This window comes from Lolium rigidum, chromosome 7, assembly GCF_022539505.1.
Source record: "Lolium rigidum isolate FL_2022 chromosome 7, APGP_CSIRO_Lrig_0.1, whole genome shotgun sequence".
Classification (NCBI taxonomy): Eukaryota; Viridiplantae; Streptophyta; class Magnoliopsida; order Poales; family Poaceae; genus Lolium; species Lolium rigidum.
The window spans coordinates 74,384,664-74,407,877 of record NC_061514.1 but is presented as its reverse complement, the minus strand read 5'-3'; the positions used below and the strand labels follow the sequence as shown (position 1 = coordinate 74,407,877).

At 46.8% G+C, this 23,214-nt stretch overlaps 2 protein-coding genes across 2 annotated transcripts; one reads left to right on the top strand and one right to left on the bottom strand.

Moving 5' to 3' along the window:
* The first annotated feature begins 3,602 nt into the window (after positions 1-3,602).
* Positions 3,603-7,321, top strand: LOC124671538 (leucine-rich repeat receptor-like protein kinase PEPR2). The gene is made up of 3 exons (XM_047207903.1): positions 3,603-3,677; positions 3,774-6,672; positions 6,836-7,321. The coding sequence occupies exons 1-3, from the start codon at positions 3,603-3,605 to the stop codon at positions 7,192-7,194; spliced, it is 3,333 nt and encodes a 1,110-aa protein (XP_047063859.1). The 3' UTR covers positions 7,195-7,321.
* Positions 7,322-8,218: 897 nt separating this feature from the next.
* On the bottom strand, positions 8,219-12,068 carry LOC124674998 (remorin-like). The gene is made up of 5 exons (XM_047211058.1): positions 11,791-12,068; positions 9,488-9,559; positions 9,321-9,408; positions 8,835-8,916; positions 8,219-8,680 (listed from the first exon to the last, which is right to left on the bottom strand). Exons 1-5 carry the CDS (start codon positions 11,975-11,977, stop codon positions 8,480-8,482), a joined length of 630 nt encoding a protein of 209 aa, XP_047067014.1. The 5' UTR covers positions 11,978-12,068; the 3' UTR covers positions 8,219-8,479.
* Between the last annotated feature and the right edge of the window lie 11,146 nt (positions 12,069-23,214).

The following is a 23,214-nucleotide window of genomic DNA, read 5'->3' as shown; positions in this document are numbered from 1 at the left end:
ATGAGGAGGGAGTAGTTCTCCATCGAGGCTCTGGGCTGTACCGGTAGCTATGTGGTTCATCTCTCTCCTATGTGCTTCAATACAATAATCTCATGAGCTGCCTTACATGATTGAGATTCATATGATGATGCTTGTAATCTAGATGTCATTATGCTAGTCAAGTGAGTTTTACCTATGTGATCTCCGGAGACTCCTTGTCCCACGTGTGTAAAGGTGACAGCAGTGTGCACCGTGTGGGTCTCTTAGGCCATATTTCACGAATACTTACTCAATGTTGAATGGCATAGTGAGGTGCTTATTTATATCTCTTTATGATTGCAATATGTTTGTATCACAATTTATCTATGTGCTACTCTAGTGATTTGTTATTAAAGTAGTTTATTCCTCCTGCATGTGTGCAAAGGTGACAGTACGTGCACCGTGTTAGTACTTGGTTTATGCTATGATCATGATCTCTTGTAGATTGCGAAGTTAACTATTGCTATGATAATATTGATGTGATCTATTCCTCCTACATATGCATGAAGGTGACAGAGTGTGCATGCTATGCTAGTACTTGGTTTAGTCTATTGATCTATCTTACACTATAAGGTTACTTAAACATGAGCATTATTGTGGAGCTTGTTAACTCCGGCATTGAGGGTTCGTGTAATCCTACGCAATATGTTCATCATCCAACAAAAGTGTAGAGTATGCATTTATCTATTCTCGTTATGTGATCAATGTTGAGAGTGTCCACTAGTGAAAGTCTAATCCCTAGGCCTTGTTCCTAAATATCGCTATCGCTGCTTGTTTATCTGTTTTATCGCGTTACTACCGCTGCGTTACTACCGCTTGTTTATCGTCCCGGGCAAAGCACTTTTCTCGGTGTCGTTGCCACTACTATTTCATACCACCCGTATTTCACTATCTCTTCGCCGAACTAGTGCACCTATTAGGTGTGTTGGGGACACAAGAGACTTCTTGCTTTGTGGTTGCAGGGTTGCATGAGAGGGATATCTTTGACCTCTTCCTCCCTGAGATCAATAAACCTTGGGTGATCCACTTAAGGGAAACTTGCTGCTGTTCTACAAACCTCTGCTCTTGGAGGCCCAACACTGTCTACAGGAAAGGAGGGGGAACGTAGACATCACGTGTCTTGATCTCCCCGGCAACGGCGCCAGAAAAAGATCTTGATAACACGTGAAGCACACGTCCGTTGGGAACCCCAAGAGGAAGGTGTGATACGTACAACAACAAGTTTTCCCTCAGTAAGAAACCAAGGTTATCGAACCAGTAGGAGATGAAGGCCACGTGAAGGTTGTTGGTGGAGGAGTGTAGTGCGGCGCAACACCAGGGATTCCGGCGCCAACGTGGAACCCGCACAACACAATCAAAATACTTTGCCCAACTTAACGAGTGAGGTTGTCAATCTCACCGGCTTGCTCGTAAACAAAGGATTAAACGTATGGTGTGGAGAATGATGTTTGTTTGCGAAGAACAGAAGAGAACAGAGTTTGCAGTAGATTGTATTTCAGATGTAAAAGAATGGACCGGGGTCCACAGTTCACTAGTGGTGTCTCTCCAATAAGATAAATAGCATGTTGGGTGAACAAATTACAGTTTCGCAATTAACAAATAGAGAGGCATAACAATGCACATACATATCATGATGACTACTATGAGATTTACTTAGGGCATTACGACAAAGTACATAGACCGCTATCCAGCATGCATCTATGCCTAAAAAGTCCACCTTCGGGTTAGCATCCTCACCCCTTCCAAGCATTAAGTTGCAAACAACAAACAATTGCATTAAGTATGGTGCGTAATGTAATCAACACAAATATCCTTAGACAAAGCATTGATGTTTTATCCCTAGTGGCAACAGTACATCCACAACCTTAGAACTTTCTGTCACTGTCCCAGATTCAATGGAGGTATGAACCCACTATCGAGCATAAATACTCCCTCTTGGAGTCACACGTATCAACTTGGCCAGAGCCTCTACTAGCAACGGAGAGCATGCAAGATCATAAACAACACATATATGATAGATCAATTAATCAACTTGACATAGTATTCCATATTCATCGGATCCCAACAAACACAACATGTAGCATTACAAATAGACGATCTTGATCATGATAGGCAGCTCACAAGATTTAAATATGATAGCACAAGAGGAGAAGACAACCATCTAGCTACTGCTATGGATCCATAGTACTACTCACGCATCAATCCGGAGGCGGGCATGATGATGTAGAGTCCTCCGGTGATGATTCCCCTCTCCGGCAGACTGCCGGAGGCGATCTCCAGAATCCCCCGAGATGGGATTGGCGGCGGCGGCGTCTCTGGAACTTTTCTCGTATCGTGGCTCTCGGTACTAGGGCTTTCGCGACGGAGAGAATAAATAGGCGAAGGGGCAGAGTCGGGAGGCGCTCGAGGAGCCCACCCCATAGGGTGGCGCTCCCTCCCTCTTGGCCGCGCCTCCCTAGGGTGTGGGCCCCCCTTGGCCCCTCTCCGTCTCTCCTTCGGTGTCCTGGAAAGCTCCGTGGAAAATAGGACCGTGGGCTTTTGTTTCATCCAATTCCGAGAATATTTCCTGTGTAGGATTTCTGAAACCAAAAACAGCAGAAAACAGAAACTGACGCTTCGGCATCTTGTTAATAGGTTAGTGCCGGAAAATGCATCAAAATGATGTAAAGTGTATATAAAACATGTGAGTATTGTCATTAAACTAGCATGGAACATAAGAAATTATAGATACGTTTGAGACGTATCAATCACTTATTACAATCACGGAGAAGCTATAGTCGCAACAAAAATCAACCAAACGAAAATATGGCTAACAGAAAAGCTATGCATTTGCTATTCTATTAAGATGCCGCCACCCGCAGACTCTGGAAAAAGAAGTCCCGAGTAATCAGCGAGCATCCGGTTGCATCCAGTACCCATAGCCTCCCGCTGCTCCATAGGGAGGAGGAACGCCCATTGCTGAATTGAATGAGCAGCTCGCCGGATAACCTGCAAAAAATTAGTCCCGGTGTGTTTGTTAAAGATCATATCATTTCTAGTCCTCCAAATAGCCCAACATAAAGCCGAAACACCTATTCAAATCTTTTGTTTATCATCTTTCCTCACTCCATTCAGCCATCTACCAAACATATTAGTAATATTAGTTGGCGGAGGAACGTTATAAGTAAGATATTTAGTTCCTATAGGCTTTTGCTTTTCTTTTAAACTTATTCAAGTGCGTGTAAGCAACACCGTTGTATCCTAACAGGTTGAGAGCTTTATTAATTTAAAGTCGGGCTTTTTAGGTATTTTATCTAAAAAAAAGTATATATAAATCATTACCTATATATCCATATTTTTCAGAAATTTTAGAAACTTCAGTATGTTTTTCTAATTTTTAAAATAAAAAGCTCTAGTGAGGTTGGCCTCCAAATGCATTTTTCGGTTATCACCACCCGTATGACTGTTTTTCTCACGCATCATCATTGTCAGGTCGGCGTGTGCACGAACTTGATCAGAATAAATCAGCGGGGAAGGACCACCATCCGCACCGGCACCGATCAAAGCATCCATCCATCCCTCCTCCGCCACCTCGTCGCTCGCACATGTCGCGCGTCTCCTGCCACCTCCTGCTTCTCTTCATCCTGCTCCACGACCTACTCTTACATCCCGCCACCTCCGTCACGCCGCCGCCGCCGCCGCAGACGACCGTCCTCCTCTCCTTCCTCGCCTCCCTGCCCGAAACCTCCCAGCGCATCCTCCTCCCGTCGTGGCAGACCAACACCACCGCCGCCGCCCCGCACTGCGCATTCCGTGGTGTCACGTGCTCCGCGGCCGGCGCCGTCACCGCACTCAACCTCTCCGGACTGGGGCTCTCGGGCGCGCTCGCCGCCTCCGCGCCGCGTCTCTGCGCGCTCCCTCCGGCACTCTCCGCCCTCGACCTCAGCGGGAACAGCTTCGCCGGCGCCGTCCCCGCTGCACTGGCGGCATGCTCCGGCGTCGCCACCCTCCTCCTGGGCCGCAACAACCTCACAGGAGCCCTGCCCCCGGAGCTCCTCTCCTCGCGCCAGCTCCGGAAGGTCGACCTCGGCAGCAACGCGCTTGCCGGAGAGATCCCAGTCCCCGCCGCCAACTCTTCGGCTAATCTCGAGTACCTAGACCTCAGCAACAACTCCCTCTCCGGCGCCATCCCGCCGGAGCTGCCGGCGCTCCCGGGGATCAGGCTGCTGAACCTCAGCACCAACCAGCTCTCGGGACCAATGCCCGAGTTCCCGGCCCATTGCCGGCTCGACAACCTTGCCGTCGACAGCAACAACATCACCGGGGAGCTCCCACAAAGCCTCGGCAACTGCGGCAACCTCACCGCCTTGGTCCTATCCTACAATAAAATCGGCGGCACCGTACCGGATTTCTTCGCGTCCCTCACAGGGCTGCAACAGCTGTTCCTCGACGACAACAACTTCGTTGGGGACTTGCCGGCGAGCATTGGCGAGCTCGTCAGCTTGGAGAGTCTCGTGGTGTCCAAAAATGGGATAACTGGACCTGTCACTGAGGCAATTGGGAAATGCCAGTCCTTGACAATGCTATACCTGAATGGCAACCGGTTCAATGGCTCCATTCCGTCGTTCGTCGGAAATCTGAGCAGACTGCAGAAGTTTTCCATGGCAGATAATGGCATTTCTGGGACAATTCCAGCCGAAATCCGGAAATGCAGGGGGTTGGTTGAGCTGCAGCTCCAGAACAACAGCCTCTCCGGGACGATACCACCAGAGTTCAGTGAGCTCAGTCACCTGAAGAAGCTGGCCCTGTTCAAGAACATGCTGCAGGGGACAGTACCTTCTGCCTTGTGGCGAATGCCTGACATGGAGGAGTTGCTCCTCTACAACAATAGTCTGAGTGGAGAGGTGCCTGCAGAGATTACTCAAGTGAGGAAGCTTAGAGAGCTCATCGTGGCATTCAACAACTTCACCGGTGAGATCCCGGGAGCACTGGGGTTGAACACAACACATGGACTTGTTCGTGTTGACCTGACTGGCAACCGCTTCCACGGTGCGATTCCGCCTGGTCTCTGCACGGGCAGTCAGCTCGCCGTTCTTTCTATTGGACACAACCAGTTCAGCGGGGGAATTCCCATCGAGATAGCTAAATGTGAGTCTCTCTGGAGGGTTAGGCTGAACAACAACATGTTCAGTGGGAGCTTGCCGGCAGACTTGGGCACAAACACTGGGTGGTCATTTGTGGACTTGAGTGGCAATCAGTTCCAGGGAAGGATACCGAGCGTGCTTGGTTCCTGGCGCAACCTCACGATGCTTGATCTATCTGGCAACAACTTCTCTGGTCCAATTCCGCATGAGCTCGGAGCTCTGAGCATTCTTGGAACCCTGCGCCTGTCGTCGAACATGCTGACAGGACCAATACCACGAGAGTTAGGAAAATGCAAGAGACTTTTCCGTTTGGATCTTGGAAGTAACCTCCTAAATGGGAGCATACCTGAAGAGGTTACAACACTTGGTAGTCTACAGTATCTTCTGCTCGGTGAAAATAAGCTCACCGGAACAATTCCGGACTCTTTCATTGCAACACAGGGCCTTCTTGAGATGCAGCTTGGTGGCAATTCTCTGGAAGGAGACATCCCTCGTAGCTTAGGCAACCTTCAGTACATATCCCAAAATCTGAACTTTAGCAACAACAGATTGAGCGGCCAAATTCCCAGTAGCCTTGGCAACCTTCGGAACCTGGAGGTGCTCGACTTGTCGACAAACTCATTGTCTGGTCCGATCCCATCGCAGCTGGGCGACATGATCTCACTTTCACAAGTGAATGTTTCGTTCAATGAGCTCTCTGGTCAGCTACCTGCTGGCAACTGGGGTAAGCTCGCTGAGAAGTCACCTGATGCTTTCCTGGGGAATGCTCAGTTGTGCATACAGCCTGGCAATGCACCTTGCTCCAAAAATCAGTCTCAGAGAAACCGAAGAAGGAACACACACATTATTGTGACATTGTTACTTTCAACATTTGTTGTCATGATAGCTGGGCTATGTGTTATTCATTACATTGTGAAGAGGTCAAAGAGACTATCCGCTAAAAGCGGATCAGTACGTAACTTGGACTCAACAGAGGAATTGCCAGAAGATTTGACATATGAAGACATCCTCCGGGCCACTGATAACTGGAGTGAGAAGTATGTCATTGGGAAAGGCCGGCACGGCACTGTCTATAGAACTCAGTTTGCAGTCGGAAAGCAGTGGGCAGTCAAGACGGTTGATCTGTCCCAGTGCAAATTTCCCATTGAGGTGAAGATACTGAACATAGTGAGGCACCGGAACATCGTCAGGATGGCTGGATACTGCATCCGCCCCAACGTTGGCCTAATTCTCTATGAGTACATGCCAGAGGGGACTCTCTTCGAGCTATTGCACGAAAGGACGCCCCAAGTGGCTCTTGACTGGAGGGCCCGCCATCTGATCGCCCTCGGTGTTGCAGAAGGCCTCTCTTATCTTCACCATGATTGTGTGCCCATGATTGTCCATAGGGATGTTAAGTCGAGTAATATACTGATGGATGTTGAGTTAGTGCCAAAGATCGCAGACTTTGGAATGGGGAAAATTGTTGGTGATGAGGATGCAGATGCAACAGTGTCTGTCGTCGTTGGCACCCTCGGCTACATTGCTCCAGGTAAATTCAGCAATCTTTGGATACATTTTTCTAGACAATGGAAGAATTTGTTTGCTCCCGGCCTCTACACCAAGGATGCACACAGCCCAATCTTTGGATACATGTTTCTGTTAAATGTTTATCTTAAACTTCAGGGTTAACATTTGTGTTCATTTGTGTTCAGAGCAAGGTTACTCTACAAGATTAACTGAGAAGAGCGACGTCTACAGCTATGGAGTGGTGCTTCTCGAGCTCCTTACCAGGAGGATGCCTGTGGATCCTGCATTTGGAGATGGTGTCGATATTGTAACATGGATGAGAATGAGATCCAACCTGACGCAGGCAGATCATGGGAGCATGATGAGCTGCCTGGATGAGGAGATCATGTACTGGCCTGAACATGACCAAGCAAAGGCACTGGACTTGTTGGATCTGGCGATTTCATGCACGCAAATGTCATGCCAGTTGAGGCCTTCGATGAGGGAGGTTGTGAACATCTTGATGAGGATAGACAAGAATATCATTTCAGAACATCACAAGTGAGACATGATATTCAATCTGTAATCATTCCAGCATTCCACACTGATACAAATAAAACATAAATTCAGGTTCTCTGAATGTATTTGGAATCAGAACAGTAATCTCGAGTTTGATTGCCAACAGGAGGGTTAGTCAGGACAGATGCAAGAGGAAACATTCCACTTCATGTTCAAGGGTTTCTGTCCCCTCCGCCGGTGCAGCAGCCGGTCCGCGACACCTCCAATAGTGGCACATTTTTGTCCCCAAATTGTGAACAACCTCCGATAGCGGCACATTTTTGTCCCGAAATTGTGAACATTTGGAGGTACCGGATGAGAAATAGAATAGAACATCCTCATAATAGATTCTGGAAAAAATCTACTAATTTTTGCATGGAGGTCCTATAAGGGAATTTTACTGAACAAAGTTTAATAAAGACTTGATAGTTCCAACTGCTAAAAGATCGAGATGTCTTCTAAATGTGGGTGAAAAGGTGTTTTAAAAAACCTTTCAAGACATGTATAATGGTTATATCTTAGCAGTGTCGTGTAAGATGATTGATGATCTCTTAGAAACAAGCTGTTGTTAATAGCCTTTTACCTGCAACTACAAGATAATAGTATTAGCGCTCGAATCTAATCCATTTAATGTCTCATTGATTGGGTGCTTCTTAAAATTTATCACAACAGATAAACATAGTTGACAATTTATCTAGAGGTCATGTAGTTGTGGATTAGTTTGATTCATATCCTAGTCCTAGCAACTCGAGAGACGACCAAATAAACGGGTCATTGAGAAAAGTATGGTTAGATTTACCTTAAGAATGTAGTATTTGTTAGATACATAACAATATACCAAATTGTCAGAACTACACATTTGGGAATATATCCATGTCCAATAACTTTTTTTTTGCAATGAAGGAGGTAAATGTGAGGAAAAAATCATTCCTATAAAATAAGAAAACAAACATAGTATTTTCAACATACTAAAAATGATGCCCTTGCTATTGCGGGGGAAACCGTGCTAGGTAACAACATGAACACTAGGATGAGATCAAAAAGACGGCTTAAATGTCAACAATAGTAACAATGCGACTTCTTAACTACACATAAGAATGTTTGCTTGTCAAGCATCAAAGATGTACACCACCAGAAACCTGTCTTGGGAAGCAATGTGTATATACAGCAACAGAAGACTTTACACACAAGGCACACTACACACTTGGATGGGTGAAAGAAAAGGGAAGCAAGCAACCACGGATGAACACTTCACTCTTGCCCTATTTGTGACCAGGGAACTTTTTTTTTGTTTATGCCCCAAAGCATCCCATGGCTTTCTTGGGAGAGTTGCCAGTTGCGCGGTACTTGGCTGCCGTCTCCTCTGCTTTGAGGAGCTCCTCGCCACGCTTTGCCTCAACCATCGCTCTCTTCTCTTCAGCTTCCTTGTGGATGAGTGCAGCCTTGTTCTTCATCTTCTCTGCGTATTCCGCCTTCTTCTTTTCTAATTGCTCCTGAAGATGTGCACATATATAAGCTTTAATTCAGAGGATGGCATATAAAAGTAGAGCTGTAAGTTGGAATTGCAGGTAGATATTGGTAAGTGTACAGAACCACCCAAAAATGGGCCCCATCCTTCAATGGAATACGAAAACAATGAAATTTTACCTCAATCTTCTTCAGTTGAGCTTCAATGTTTGCTTTCTTGGTGTTCTCCCATGAAAGAATAGCGGATACCTTTTTAGCAGCCCTGTGACATTCATTCGACTCAAGGTTAGGACATTTCATATCATCTACTCAGTGATGTTTTCAACAACAAATTTTAGTTGTAGGCATATAACTTCTTCAGTTTCTTTATAATGACATTACTTGTTCACATGATATCCATGGTAAGTTTAATGTCGGTAACCTTAGTTTCTCTTAGGCTTGATTCTTATTGTTTGAATTGGACGGCATTCACATATCCTCCACTGTCTTGGGAGCAAGACTAGATATATATTAACATGAAGCTGTATAGAGGTTCTGTTTCCAGGTTGAAACAATTCAAATGACTGAAGATTTCTACTGAGATACGCAACTCCAGTATAACAGATTAACGATAACTCCACCATAACAAAAAGCATGCTAATTCATGAATTGATAGATGTACCGTACTTGTTCTCAGCCTTTGTCTTCTCATTCTCTTCCCATGCCTTAATCAGAGAGTTCCTCTTCTCTGTTTCCACCCTTGTGAGAGCGATATCTGGTAAGAGTATTTTCAGATTTTGTTAGGATATTTGTACTACACGACAAGGAGAAATTTCAAATTATTCAAAAATTACCTCTGTCATTTGAGCCCCCGTGTGCGGGCTTATCATCGGCGGGTTTCTCAGCAGCTGGTTCATCTGCAACCTCTGGTATACAAAAAGAGAGATATTTGATGAGGAAGAGTTGCCACATAATTATTTGATATAATAGTAATTGTGGAGTAAGAGCTAGCAGTTGTCTGCATGATGTTAAATGTTCCTCAGAAACCAATTAGCATCCAGTTTCATGCAAATGAAATTAATAGCAGGGAAGTGCCCAATTCTATTAAATAAATAGCATTGCAAGTTCAGATGCTATGACATTAACGCCAAATGCGAAAAATTTGTGTAGAGGTTCTTTGTGCATTGGTGCTCAGATAGCATATGATCCGGGTTCCAAGGACAAGACTTGAACAGTTTATCTGCACCATCTACGCTATTATTTTAATGGCTTGCGAAGAACTTATCTTATTTTCTGAACTTCTCCAACCAAATAGACAAACATAATAATATGGAAAGAAAGCTAACCCAGTCCTTCTGGGATAAAGGAATGGCCAAACAATGAAAGTTTACACTAAGCTTTCAGCATCCAATGCACAATGTTCTGAATATCAATGACCCAATCTCCAGCACAGTCAAAATCCTTAAAACTAATAGGTGCAATTTTTTTCATGATTGAAAGCAATTAGCTAAGCAGCTCTGCAGTTTCCTCCAATGTTGCTATTTATGCTTATAATGATTTTTTTGCAGGAAGTGGATCACTCTGCAGTATAGTGTAAAGCCTTAGGACAACTTTCATATATGACCAGTTGCGCATTTGCATCACAAAAATAGTTTTCTTTTTCATACGACGTACTTGCTTCATGTTTATCCATTTAAAACGATAGTAAAGTTATACCATATGTTGAATTCCTATGAGGGTCACCAGAAACACTGAATGCTTTGTATGCATGATTTTCTCAACTATGGAAGGAACTGAACTACTGAACACTTAAAGCATAGTAGTACATCTATGATGACTTGGAGCCGCCACAGAAAACAACTACCTGCCTGTCCCAAAGTACAATGTGCCATTTATATGCTATATGATAACTTCATTCCTTTTGAAAGCAGAGTATGACTGTTATCCTGATTTCTTTGTTTTTGTAGCATGATTTTTCGGTTACTAATTGCACATGTACACAATATCTGGGTGACTAATTGCACATGCACACAATATCTGGGTTACTAATTGCACACCCACATGATTCTGGGTTATGACAGTACATAATATTGCCTATTATAAAGCCAGATATTAATCGATATATTAATTACTGATACTACCTATATATAGATATATTAATATGGTTTTAATAAGTGTGCCAAGAACATGCAGGTAATCCAGCAAACAGGAGCCAAAGCTCGGCAAAGGTTGTTCTTCATGTGCCTTCCGTATATGTTTGAGACTGTTTTGCTATTTTTCTCCCAACATAACATTTTTTTACACTTTGTAGGGTGTTAAAGGGAAATTGAGATTCCCCCAAAAAAAGGAAGCTGGGATGGATAAGAGTGAGAGGGAGAGAGAAAGGAGAGAAGAGGCAAAAAAAAAAAGGAAAAGGGATGTGGAAGTAAAGAAATCAGGAAAGTTCCAAAAACTATCTTTTCTAAATTCCAACTTGAAATATTTTTGGAAAGAAAGATTCGAGTGAGAAGTTATACATGCCCAGCATCAACCAGCAATCTGCCGTTGTCCTAACGTGCTCTTTATTTTTGTTTCGATGCAAAATTCTGCGCACCAGAAAGGAATTGCTTTGCAACTATGATTGCATCCACTGTCGCACACCGAAATCATTTTGGAAAGTAGTAAAATTCAGACGAGCAGTTGAGATATTTACTAGAGCGGTCTGCAGCCCAAAGAAGATATGTTTCAGAAGCAAACCGTTTAGGAAAAACAATCAGTTAGAAAAAAGGGACTCAAAACCGAGAAACCACAAATTAATTGATAACAGAACCTCCGCGAAGAATTCCTACGAAAGACATGTTTTTTTTTGTCTGACGGAAATTACCGAATTAGCCATACTCTAGGCCTGTAACAAGAAGAGCGAAAAATCATGCCAATAAAAGTAGAGAGAGGAAGCCAAGAAGAGAAAAGAAAAGCAAGGCAGACATCCAAGGATCATCGGTAGCTAGGCTATACAGCTACCTTAAAGTACGGGGAAGAATCAAGCACACACAGGAATAAAAAGTTCACTCCTAGATCCTACACGGCCACCGGCTTCCCATGAATGATTCCATCGCATGTCTTGACCAAATAAGCACAAATTAACGGGACAAGCAGGGGGAGACAGAGTTTTACTCACTCTCGACAGGGACGAGCGCCTTGGAGTCATCGACGGCCGCCTTGTCCTCCTCGACCGGGACGACGGCCTTCTCCTCGGTGACGTCCTTGGCGGGGGCCTCCGGCTCGGCGGCGGGGACGGCCGGCGGCGCCACCTCGGGCTCCGGCGCGGCCTCCACCTCCACCTTCTTGGCCTCCTCCGCAGCCATGGCAATCGGCAGCTCTGTACGTCTGGTGGGCGAGGCTGCCGCTTAGCTGTTGCTGTTGTGGCAGCTGTTTGTGTCGTGGTAGGGGTGTGTGGGCGTACCGGCGTGGTGGTGGCGCGTACTAATAACAGCGGGCCGGCTCCAGTGTGGGATTGTGTCGATGTGCCTGGACAAACAAAGCTGGAGCTGGCGGCTGGCCGAGGGGAATGGGTATTTTTTTCAGGAGCTGCAAGGGGGCTTGTTTCTGACAAAAGAGCGCCTCGGATTCCGCCGAATTGGGTAACTGGGTTCCAGCTTCCTGGGTGTAGGGCCGGTTTTGTACCGGGGTGGCAAAGAGTACACCACACAATTGTGTAGGTAGCAGTTTTTTTTTTTGAGAGTAGGTAGTAGGCAAAGTGACATCGTGGTTGATGCATCTCAAGGAGCCGATCTATTTCGAACACTAAGAGCATCTCCAGTCGCGTCCCCCAAATGAGCGCTCGTGATCGCGATGACAAGAATGTAAATGAATCGGTCCACCGCGTCCCCCAAAGCCTAATTAGCGCTCATTTTCATGGTCCTAGCGCCCCGGTAGAGACTCTATGTATAGATGCATGCATGCATGCAGCCCACAAAAACAGCGTCCACATGCATGCATGCAGCCCCTAGTCCCCACATGCTAGTCTCTTTCCCCACACTTTCTCTCACCTACTTTTCCCACATGGGGTGGTCCCCTCTATTAAAATGCATGCATCCGGACGCTGTTTGAGGGACGCGGCTGAGAAGGGCCTCTTTTTTGTACAGATTTTTTGTCTCTTTTTATCCGGCGCGGTCTCAAACGTGCCCCAAATCATTTATGCCGGACGTTTTTTGAGGGACGCGACTGGAGATGCTCTAAAGAGGTCTGTTTTGATTTATTTGGATAGTTCGTGGATAAGTTAGAGACCAGTTTCCTCTCTTGGTATGTTACAGGCGAGGTGCACACACCGGGGCAACCCATTTGATCCTATAGACCATTTTTACTAGTTTAGCCATTTTAAACATAACACAATAACGTAGTTTACAATTAAATAAGTTTTAAAAAATACAATCAATTAAATAACATAGTTCACAATCGATTAAATAACAAAATTCACAATCAAAACACAGCAACCCATTCACCCTGATATTGCCACCCTTAGTTAGACAGGCTATCACCACGCTCCTCCTTAACAATCATGTTCTCACCTTCCACATCATCTCATGGCTCCATGTTTTAACAAGGTGCCGAACAATATCCCACTAAGATTGGAGCACACCAAAATACCCGCTCCATATCCTTCCTACAAAGCTCTTGTTCTTTAGGTAACCTCTAATATTTTTTTCTTCAGGGTTGCGAATTGTCTTCCCAAATGTACAGAACAGATGATAGATAATATTAGCTAGATAGTTCTCTTTGGTGTATTGATGGCCACTAATCTCATAGTGAACCTCTAGAGCATTGCCTCCCGCAAGTCTAGAGAATGCCAGAGAACGCTAGAGCATGTTGATGTCATTGTTAGAATCCGCCATGCCTAAAAAAGAGTACAAATCGAAGATCTTGTGATGCAACAACCTCAAGTATTACTATGAACTCATCAACATTTCTTTTTATTGTCTCTGCCAAGAAAAAAATGGCAGCTCTTACACTTTGTGCATGCAACCTATGATTCCAAGCATCATGAAAAACCCTCTTAACTCGTTGATTGACAACATCCAAGCTAACTTGGCACTATTTGGTTCTCTCAAGTAAACTTTGCCAAACACCTCAACCACTACCTTGCAAAACATGTACATCAATTCAAGGCATGTGGTGCCGCTCATGCGCATGTACTCATCAACGAGATCACCGAAAACTCCATATGTAAGTATGCAATTAGGTGTTATTGCATTTTTTGGGTAAGAAGTGAAGACAATCTTACCGGTGGCATTGTTCTTGCATTTGAAGTATAGACCATGGTCACTCACTCCTTCAGAATAGTCACGAATGTTTTTCTTGACATTTGAAAGCAGCACATGAAAGCGCACCCTAGGAATAGCGTATCGGTGGGATGAAAGTAGTCGTTTTAGAGTCGAACATAGCCGGCTTCTCAATTACGGTTCAAACTTCCTCTACATCCTTTCGTCGAGCCCTTGAACCTTGGGAACCGCCTCTCGTTATGTTCATGAATTAGGATTACCATCAAAATATCGGTATCACCATCAGACTCATGGTCCAACAGTGTACCAATGAAATGATTGTAGAAAAACTCTATATGTCTTTGCACAAAATAAGGGGGAATGATAATGCAAATGGTTACTTGATCATTGTCTATGCTTGCGCAAAGTGGGCATCAAATTAGAGCACAATTAGTGGAAGATCAAATGGTCGAACAAGTCTTGGACGCCGCAGTTCGTGGGCGCGTCCTAGCCTACAGCTGGTGAAGTCGAGATGTCATGGCTAGTCTCGAGAAAACAATCGCAAAAGGTACATAGCCAACTTCGACGACAACGGGAAAGGCTACATGGCCCGAGTTCCTCCAACGACGGCAAATGCGTAACAAGCATTGTTTGAGGCGGGTGGCTACAGACAACAGCGCATGTGGCGGCGGTACTACAGATAGAGGGGGCGCGATTCAGCATGGACTATTTTGTATGACACTGACGGGAGGACCCCATGAGGGCGAGTTGGACAATGATATTGTGAGAGGGCCCTAGTCCATTTAGATCATCCCTTACTTGGGGTATCGTCCGGTTGTATTCACGGCTAGAAACTAAATTTAGCACCTCTCGGTGTAGAGAGATGCGAAAGAAACAAATTTTTATGTATGTATCCTTCTGGCAATTTTATTTAGTCACTCTGATTCATATTACTCGCCACTATTATGTAGAGGGAGTATTTTGTTTTGGGCATGTTCCTTGCCTCCTTTGGGACAATACTAGTGTTTAGAGCATCTCCAGTCGCGTCCCCCAAACCGTCCCCTAAACCGCGCCGGATTGAGCGTTTGGGGGACGTGTTTTGCTCGTGCCGCGTTTGGGGGACGTCGTTCCCCAGCCGCGTCCCCCAAACGCCGCCCCCAAATGAATATTTGTGCAGGAAAATAAAGGTTTTCATTCAATTTTGATTATATATTACAAAGTTTGAATGAAAACGGCTAGATTTCATCTAAACCTAGGCTACCGACCGCCCGGCGGCGCGTTCCGACGCGCCCCGCCCCGTCGCCGCCTCCCCTACGCCGCAGCCTCCTCCCGCGCGCGCCTCCTCTCCTTGCGTTCGGCGGTGGCCGGACGGTGCCGCTCCCGCCGATAGTCCTCCTCCGCCCTCCCTCGCCGTGCCGCCCGGAGGGAGAGCTCGACGGCGCGACGAACCGCGCCTCTTCGCGGGCACGGGCGTCGTCCCGGAGCTTCTTCTCCGACTCGAAGGACTCGACGAGGGCGCGTTGCCGATCGGCCGTCTCGTCCGGTGCGGGCGTCGTCGTCGGACCGGCCGAACCCGTCGTCGCCGTCGTCGTCCTCCACCTCGGTCTCCTCCGCCTCGGCCTCTCCTCCATTGGCGCTCCTCCTCCACATCCGTTGGCGCCTCCATCATCGCCGCCGCAAACGCGTCGGCCGACGCCAATCGCTCCGCCCGCCTCCCCATAGCGCCGTAAGCGCCGACTCCCGCCGTCGACGCTCCTCCGCCGCGCGCCGGCCGGAGCTCGATCGACTCACGCCGCCGGCGCTCGATCGAGTCACGCCGTTCACGGAACGGCGCCGCCGCTCATCGCGCCGGCGCCGGCGCTCGTCGGCCCATCGCCGCTCCATGTCCTCCCGAACCGGCGCCGCCGCGCCTCTTGTCCCGTCGAGGCGTCGAACGCCGCAACGGTGTCGCACCGCCGCTCCCTGCCACGCCGCTGCCGCCGCGGCCTCCTCGCCGCGCGAGGCAGGGCGGAGAACGCCGCAAGATCCGCCGCCCGCCGCGCCTCACGCCGCCGGCGAGCCTCCTCCTCGAGTGCCTCCTCGAGTGCCGCACGCCGCCGCCGGCTCGTCAATGGAGGAGACGGCGGTGGAGGGAAGTGGCCATCGCCGGGCGCGGTTCGACATTGCCACCGGTGATGGAGGAGACGGCCGTGGAGCGACGAGGGCCGTGTTTGTTGCCGGCGGGGCGTGGCGGCTACCATTGATGAGCCGGGAGACCTTTATAGACGCCGGCGTCGGAAGAAAGCGCGGGAACGGACGAGAAGAGGCGGGAAGATCGCGCGGGAACGGCGGTGGCGTGCGAACGCCGGCGACGCGCGGAAGCCGCGCAGCACCGACGAGACGTCTCGCCCGCCCTCCGTCGCCATTAAGGCAAAGATGCTGCCGTGTGTCACCGCGCGCGACTAACTTCCGTCGCGAGGTAGGCGACGGTTAGGTTAAAATTAACCGTGCCGCCGACGCGTCGGCCCCGCCACTCCCCGCTCGCTCGTTGTGTCCGGCGTCCCGAGCGTCCCGTGGGACGGGGACGGGCTCGGGACGCCGGACACCGTATCGGGCCGCGCCGGACAAAAATGGGCTTTGGGGGACGCGGCTGGAACGCTTGTTCGTCCGCGCGCCCAAATCGCCGGGACGGCCGTGGGACGCGACTGGAGATGCTCTTAGCATACTAGGAGTTCACCAAACAAATAGCGGAGTTTGGAAGGGCGGTTGGGCAAAAAAGGCGGACGTCCATATCCGGATGGAGTGGCTGAGATCAGGTAGTGGGTGTCGCACGCGCTCGTTGGCGAAACTAGGCCCGGCACGGAGGCCATGAGCTATACGTGACGGCGACATGGCGCATGGCCGGGGCCGGCCAGCTCCGGCGCGGCCAGCGCGATCGCGCTGTGCGGATCCGTGAGAGCGCGGCGAGCACGACGGCCGTTGCGCGTCCATGTTTAGTACAGCCTCGCAAAATAAAAGCTGCATGCCTCGGCCAGTCGGCCGGCTCAACGTTGGCCTCCACGTAGACGCGACGCGTGGCTGGTTAACCCCGGTAGTGGACGCACGTGCTACGCCTTACCGGCCGGCGTCAATGTGGACGGTGACATCGGCCAGAGATTTTCTCAATCGCCTTTTAGCAATAGCATCGTTGATAACAATGAAGCCACTTTACCCGCAAAAAAAAAAACAATGAAGCCACTTGCCGACTACTGTAGACAATTGGCAAATCCGCGGCTTGATTGTAGCGTTGCCAGCTCGCTCTTCGTATTGCTACGCTCGCTCTGGCCGCGCTGCCGACTGGGCGCGCGTGGACGGAAGGACCGACCAAACCTGGCCGTTACGGTCGTTTCCCGCGGAACGCGGCAGGCGTCGGCGCATCGCATGTGGCCGCATGCAACGGGCGGTCGACAACTGTACCGTGCCCCTCCTCCTCTCCGGCGTAATAAAGCAGCAGGCCTCGCAGCAAGTCACGTCTCCAAAATCGTCTCCCAAACAACATCGAATCGAACTTTTGGGCCCTCAAATAAATAAAACTACATGAAAATAAAGGTTTTGATTCAAATTTGATTACATTTTACAAGTTTGAATGAAAACAGCTAGATTATCTAACCCTAGCCTACTGACCGCCCGGCGATGTGTTCGACGGCCCCGCTCCGTCGTCGCCTCCCCTCCGCCGCAGCTCCTGCGCCGCGCGCCACATCTCCCTACGGAGGGTGACAAGAAGACGCCGATGCTCCATCAGCGCGTCCTCGCCTGCCCTCCCCTGCTGCGCCGCCTGGACGGAGAGTTCGACGGCGCGGCGAAGTTGCTCGTCTTCGCGGGCTCGGGCGTCGTCCTGCAGCTTCTTCTGCGACTCGAATAACTCGACGAGCGTCTCGCCTGCCCCTACGTCACCATTAAGGAAAAGCTGCGATGCTTCGTTCGTCAGTCGCTGACGCGTCGGTCCCGTCACTCTCCGCCTCGCATTTCGTTGTGTCCAGCGTGCCCGGAGCGTCCCCTGTGAAGCGGGGACGGACTCGGGGCGCCGGACACCGTATTAGACCGCGTCGGACGGAAAGGATCTTTGGGGCGCGCGACTAGGAACGAAATTTTTTCTTGCGCCCCCAATATACCTTTGGGGACCGCTTTGGAAGGACTCGACGGAAGATGCTCTCAACTTGAATTTAAATCTCCCCGGATCAACCTAAAAAAAGACTCGGAACCAAAATTTTGTCTCAGAATAGGACACATAGCACCATTTCATCTCTGAATTTCTTGCTACAAAAAAAACCTTGAACCGTCTCGAACCGGCATAACTCTCCCAGATTGGCCAACAGAGGAAACGTCTGTACTACCTCTATATATAAATATATATTTACCATCTAGATTTAGATAAACCTCAGATATCTATTTTTAAACGGATCATATAATTTGTAAAGGAACTGTTTAGCATTTAGATTCTATGGGAAATTTTTCTATACAGTCGTTTCATTAATAGGAATATATCTTATAGCAACTAATTCTATAGGAATCTTGTAGTGTAAATTATATAGAAAAAAAAGTATTAGGTCATAACTCATCGAAAAAATCCTTTCTACAATCAAACACATATCATCTTCCCATAGAATTTAAATGGACATGACATCTCAACCCTATGTTTTTCCTACCCTATGAATCAAAAGATCCCTAAAAAATGCGAGGGGCAAACTTTCTAAGAAAGGCCACCTATATTAGCTCCCTTTTTTATTTTTGGAAGAAATTACATGGCAACCGCCCTCTTCAATTTTATTAAATACGAGGACCCACTTGTGAAGGTTTTTTTTATGTTCCGATTCAGAACTTTCTTAAAGATTCTATTAATTTGTTTTTGCGAAAACTCCTCCAATACATTAGTAGTCATCAATAGTAGTATAAACAATCTAAAAAAATAATAAAAATTACATAGATCTTTGGACCACCTAGCAATAACAACAGAGAGCTCAGATAATGTCAAGATATAATCTAGGAATAACGCCTAAGACGGAGCAAGCATGAGCACAAGCGGAAAACATAGTACATAGAATTGTTTAAACGAAAAAGACAAACCCAGCCGAACACATGATATGACATAGTTTTGTCCAAAACATAAACTGCAAATTCCAAATGGTTATGCTACAAAACACACATAGAACAAATTATGTGAGGCCTTGGGATGCCATCACTCCGACTCCTCTTCTTGCTGATCAGCAACATCATTAATCTTATTGGATTCATTGTCTAAACTAGCGGGCACTACAGGCTTTTTTGTGAGGCTCCCATGGTAAATTTATCACACAAGTTCTGGACAGTGCGCCAGATGAATAGGCCAAGCTATTTCTAGCAAAGCAAGTTTTCCCTTTGAGGTAGCCTTCACTCTAATACTTCTCACTTAAGTAACACCAGTAGGCAAGTTTTATTCTCTTCTCTATAATGTGAATGTTGGAAATAGATATTGTAGGTGCTTGAGGCGTGGAGAAACCACTCTGACTAGCTTCATGACAAGAAGTTGTTAGGCTACAATATATATAGAGGGATTGTACATGGACTCTCCTCTTTCTGCTGCCGCCGAAGAAGTGCCAACATCACCAAGAATTTGTCCACAATTTTGACTGCATCAAAGATTTCATCCAGTGAAAGTCCTATGGGCCATGAGCTTGGCAATTAGGAAATATGCCGACTAACCTGGGACAAATTAGTTGGAGCAGGTGCAAATATGCAGGTTAATTAAAAAGAGAATACAACATTGTAGTTACTTCGCTCATAGAAATTAAAGGATTCTTTAGTAGAATTATTAATCGCAATCACAGGCGTAAGCACCATACCAATGTGCAAACTCTGGTTGACAATAGTAGGGGGGCATTCCATCAATCTCTTGAAGGCATGGAGGGAACATATGTGAGTGTTAAGGTGGTAGAGATGCCATCATTCATAGCCTCATTGGCATGAGTATTGTCAACAATTCTATCTTCAATCAGATCAACTGCAACTGCAATTACTTTGTTTCAATCATAGAATTAATGAGATCATTGATGATAAGGGGTGGCCCGATCTTCTCAGTAAGCAACAGTGGTGATGATGATCACGGGATGAACACAGCGGAGATAACTTGATGATGAAGTGGATGATAACTTGTATGACGCAACGAGATCTCTCGATTGGTCCCTATCGCCAATGCAACAGCTCTCAACCTTGCAAGATATTCGCAACTCCACACACTTGCGCACGTAGCCGACGACCACGAAGCGGTAAGTTGAAACCGTCTAATTCCCAATGGAACAGCAGATCACACAAGACTTTCAGAATTTACACCAAATCAAGGCAATATGGTGTAGGGATTCAATAGAGTTGCAAAGCAATCAATTATGAACTAGGGTTTATCTTAAACGTGGTCTAAACCTAATTTGGGGGTGTCCTGGGCACTTATATAGGGGTTCAGGACGAACTCAGGTCGAAAAGTTACATAGAAAACCGACCCAGATCGGATCTGGTCGAGACAGACTCGGAGTCGGCCGGTCATACGGCCGGTCGACCGGGCCTGGGACCGGGCCATCCGGTTTCAACCGGGTCTGGCGCCGGGTGGGAACCGGGCTAGGCGTCCAAGCTTACTGGATAGTGCCCGGCTGGCACAAGCGTGGCGCCCGGTTTGGATCGGGCTGATTCGGCGTGGAAGCCGGTCGAACCGGGGCTGGGGCCGGGTGGCCCGGCGGCACGGCCGGTCTGGCCGGGCCTGGCGCCGGCCTGAACAGCATCTCCTCCTCTCGCGCATGCCTCCCGCTCCTCCCTCGCGCGTCCATGGGATGTTTTCATGTCCAGCTCCATGTCCAGCTTCACGTCCAGCTTCTTGTCCAGCTGCTCCTCTCCTCCTCGTGCGATGCTTTCTCCTTCTGCATACCTGATCATACATAAGTAATATGACTTAGGTAGTATAAAGTTCTCATCGATCAAAGTATCACTTAGGAACAAATTCACCTGTTGTTTAAGTAGCTTCGCACGAGCTCGTGTCATTGGTCCAATCCTGACTTCATTGGACTTGAGCTTCACAGCAGCATCGTCTTCATGTTGTAATGACGGAGGTAGTAGTGTAGTAGGGATGTCCTCATCATCTCCCCCCTTCAAAAGGCGTCGACCTCGACGCTCCAAGGTCTTCTCCGTCATATTGTGTCAAATCAGCCACATTGAAAGAATTGCTGACACCAAACTCATCAATTGGAAGATCGATAGAGTATGCATTATCATTGATCTTAGCAAGCACTTTGTAAGGACCAGCACCACGAGGAAGCAACTTGGACTTCCGCAGCTTCGGGAACCTATCCTTACGAAAATGTACCCAGACCATATCACCAGGCTTGAACAATATCTCCTTGCGCTTCTTGTTCATCCTTGCAGCATTGCTCTTGCCTTTCTTCTCTATCAACTCTTTAGTCTTCACATGAATCTTTCGCACAAAATCTTCCCTCTTGGATGCCTCCATATTGACTCTCTCATGTATGGGTAGAGGCAACAAATCAAGCGGAGTAATGGGTTTGAAACCATACACCACCTCAAAGGGACATAGCTCTGTGGTAGAATGTACCGCCCTGTTGTAAGCAAACTCTACATGCGGCAAAAAATCTTCCCACTCCTTCATGTTCTTCTTGATCATGGATCTCAACAGTTGTGACAATGTTCTATTCACCACTTCAGTTTGGCCATCAGTTTGGGGATGAGAAGTAGTACTGAAAAGTAGCTTTGTCCCCAGCTTTCTCCAAAGCGTCTTCCAAAAGTAGCTCATAATCTTCACGTCACGATCAGAAACAATAGTCTTCGGGACTCATGTAGACGTACAACCTCCCTGAAAAACAGGTTAGCAATATGCGACGCATCGTCGCTCTTGTGGCAGGCAATAAAATGTGATATCTTAGAGAATCTATCCACTACCACAAATATAGAATCATGGCCTCTCTTAGTACGCGGCAAACCAAACACAAAATCCATAATAATATCTTCCCAAGGTGTAGTAGGTGCCGGTAATGGAGTATACAAACCGTGAGGCTTCAGCTTGGACTTGGACTTGTTGCAAGTAATGCACCTCTTCACATACCTATCCACATCCCGCCTCATCTTTGGCCAATAAAAGTGGTCAGCTAGCATGAGTAGCGTCTTGTCACACCCAAAGTGACCCATTAATCCTCCAGCATGAGATTCCTGCAGTAAGAGCAAACGCACAGACGATTCTGGAACACATAGTTTGTTAGCTTTAAACAAGAACCCATCATGTATGTGATATTTTTCCCATGCTTTACCAATAGCACACAAGCGATATGGTTCAACAAAATCATGATCAGTAGCATACAAATCACATAATATCTCTAATCCAGGAATTTTAACATCAAGTTGAGTTAATAGCATATTCTTCCTAGATAGAGCATCAACAACAATATTATCTTTTCCCTTCTTATGCTTAATAATGTATGAAAAAGACTCAATGAACTCAACCCACTTAGAAGGACGCTTATGCAAAGTAGATTGGGCTTTCAGATATTTCAAAGCTTCATGATCAGAATGTATGATAAATTCTTTTGGCCACAAGTAATGTTACCAAACCTCAAGAACTCTAATCAAAGCATACAATTCTTTATCATATATAGGATAATTTAACTTAGCACCAGAAAGTTTCTCGGAAAAATATGCTATTGGGCGACCCTCTTGCATCAACACACCACCAATTCTAATACCACTAGCATCACATTCAATCTCAAATTGCTTATTGAAATCAGGAAGTGCAAGCAACGGTGCAGAAGTTAACAATCGTTTCAGTTCATCAAAAGCATGATCTTGGGCTGCGCCCCACTCAAAAACAACACCCTTTTTAGTCAAATCATTCAAAGGTGCAGCAATAGTACTAAAATTGGGCACAAATTTTCATAAAACCCAGCAAGACCATGAAAACTTCTTACTTGACTCACATTCATGGGAGTAGGCCAATTTTGAATAGCTTCGGTTTTAGACACATCTACTTCTACTCCATGCTTAGAGACAACATAACCCAGAAATATGACCTTATCTTTGCAAAATGTGCACTTCTCAAGATTACCATAGATTTTATTATCACGCAACACCTGCAAAATATGTCGAATATGTATAGTATGGTCAGATTCATTGCGGCTGTAGATTAATATATCATCAAAGTACACAACCACAAACTTGCCAATAAAATTACGCAAAACATGGTTCATCAGTCTCATGAAAGTGCTAGGTGCATTAGTCAAACCAAAAGGCATTACTAACCACTCATATAAACAAAATTTTGTTTTAAAGGCTGTTTTCCATTCATCCCCCTATTTCATCCT

What these genes read in the sequence shown, in the direction of transcription:
- LOC124671538 (XM_047207903.1), top strand. Translation starts at nt 3,603, where the DNA reads ATGTCGCGCGTCTCCTGCCACCTCCTGCTTCTCTTCATCCTGCTCCAC. An exon ending in TCTTACATCCCGCCACCTCC is followed by an intron (nt 3,678 to 3,773) that starts GTCACGCCGCCG and finishes CCGTCGTGGCAG; the next exon opens with ACCAACACCACCGCCGCCGC. An exon ending in CCTCGGCTACATTGCTCCAG is followed by an intron (nt 6,673 to 6,835) that starts GTAAATTCAGCA and finishes ATTTGTGTTCAG; the next exon opens with AGCAAGGTTACTCTACAAGA.
- LOC124674998 (XM_047211058.1), bottom strand. Translation starts at nt 11,977, where the DNA reads ATGGCTGCGGAGGAGGCCAAGAAGGTGGAGGTGGAGGCCGCGCCGGAG. An exon ending in AAGACAAAGGCTGAGAACAA is followed by an intron (nt 8,917 to 9,320) that starts GTACGGTACATC and finishes TGAATGTCACAG; the next exon opens with GGCTGCTAAAAAGGTATCCG. An exon ending in CTCAACTGAAGAAGATTGAG is followed by an intron (nt 8,681 to 8,834) that starts GTAAAATTTCAT and finishes GCACATCTTCAG; the next exon opens with GAGCAATTAGAAAAGAAGAA.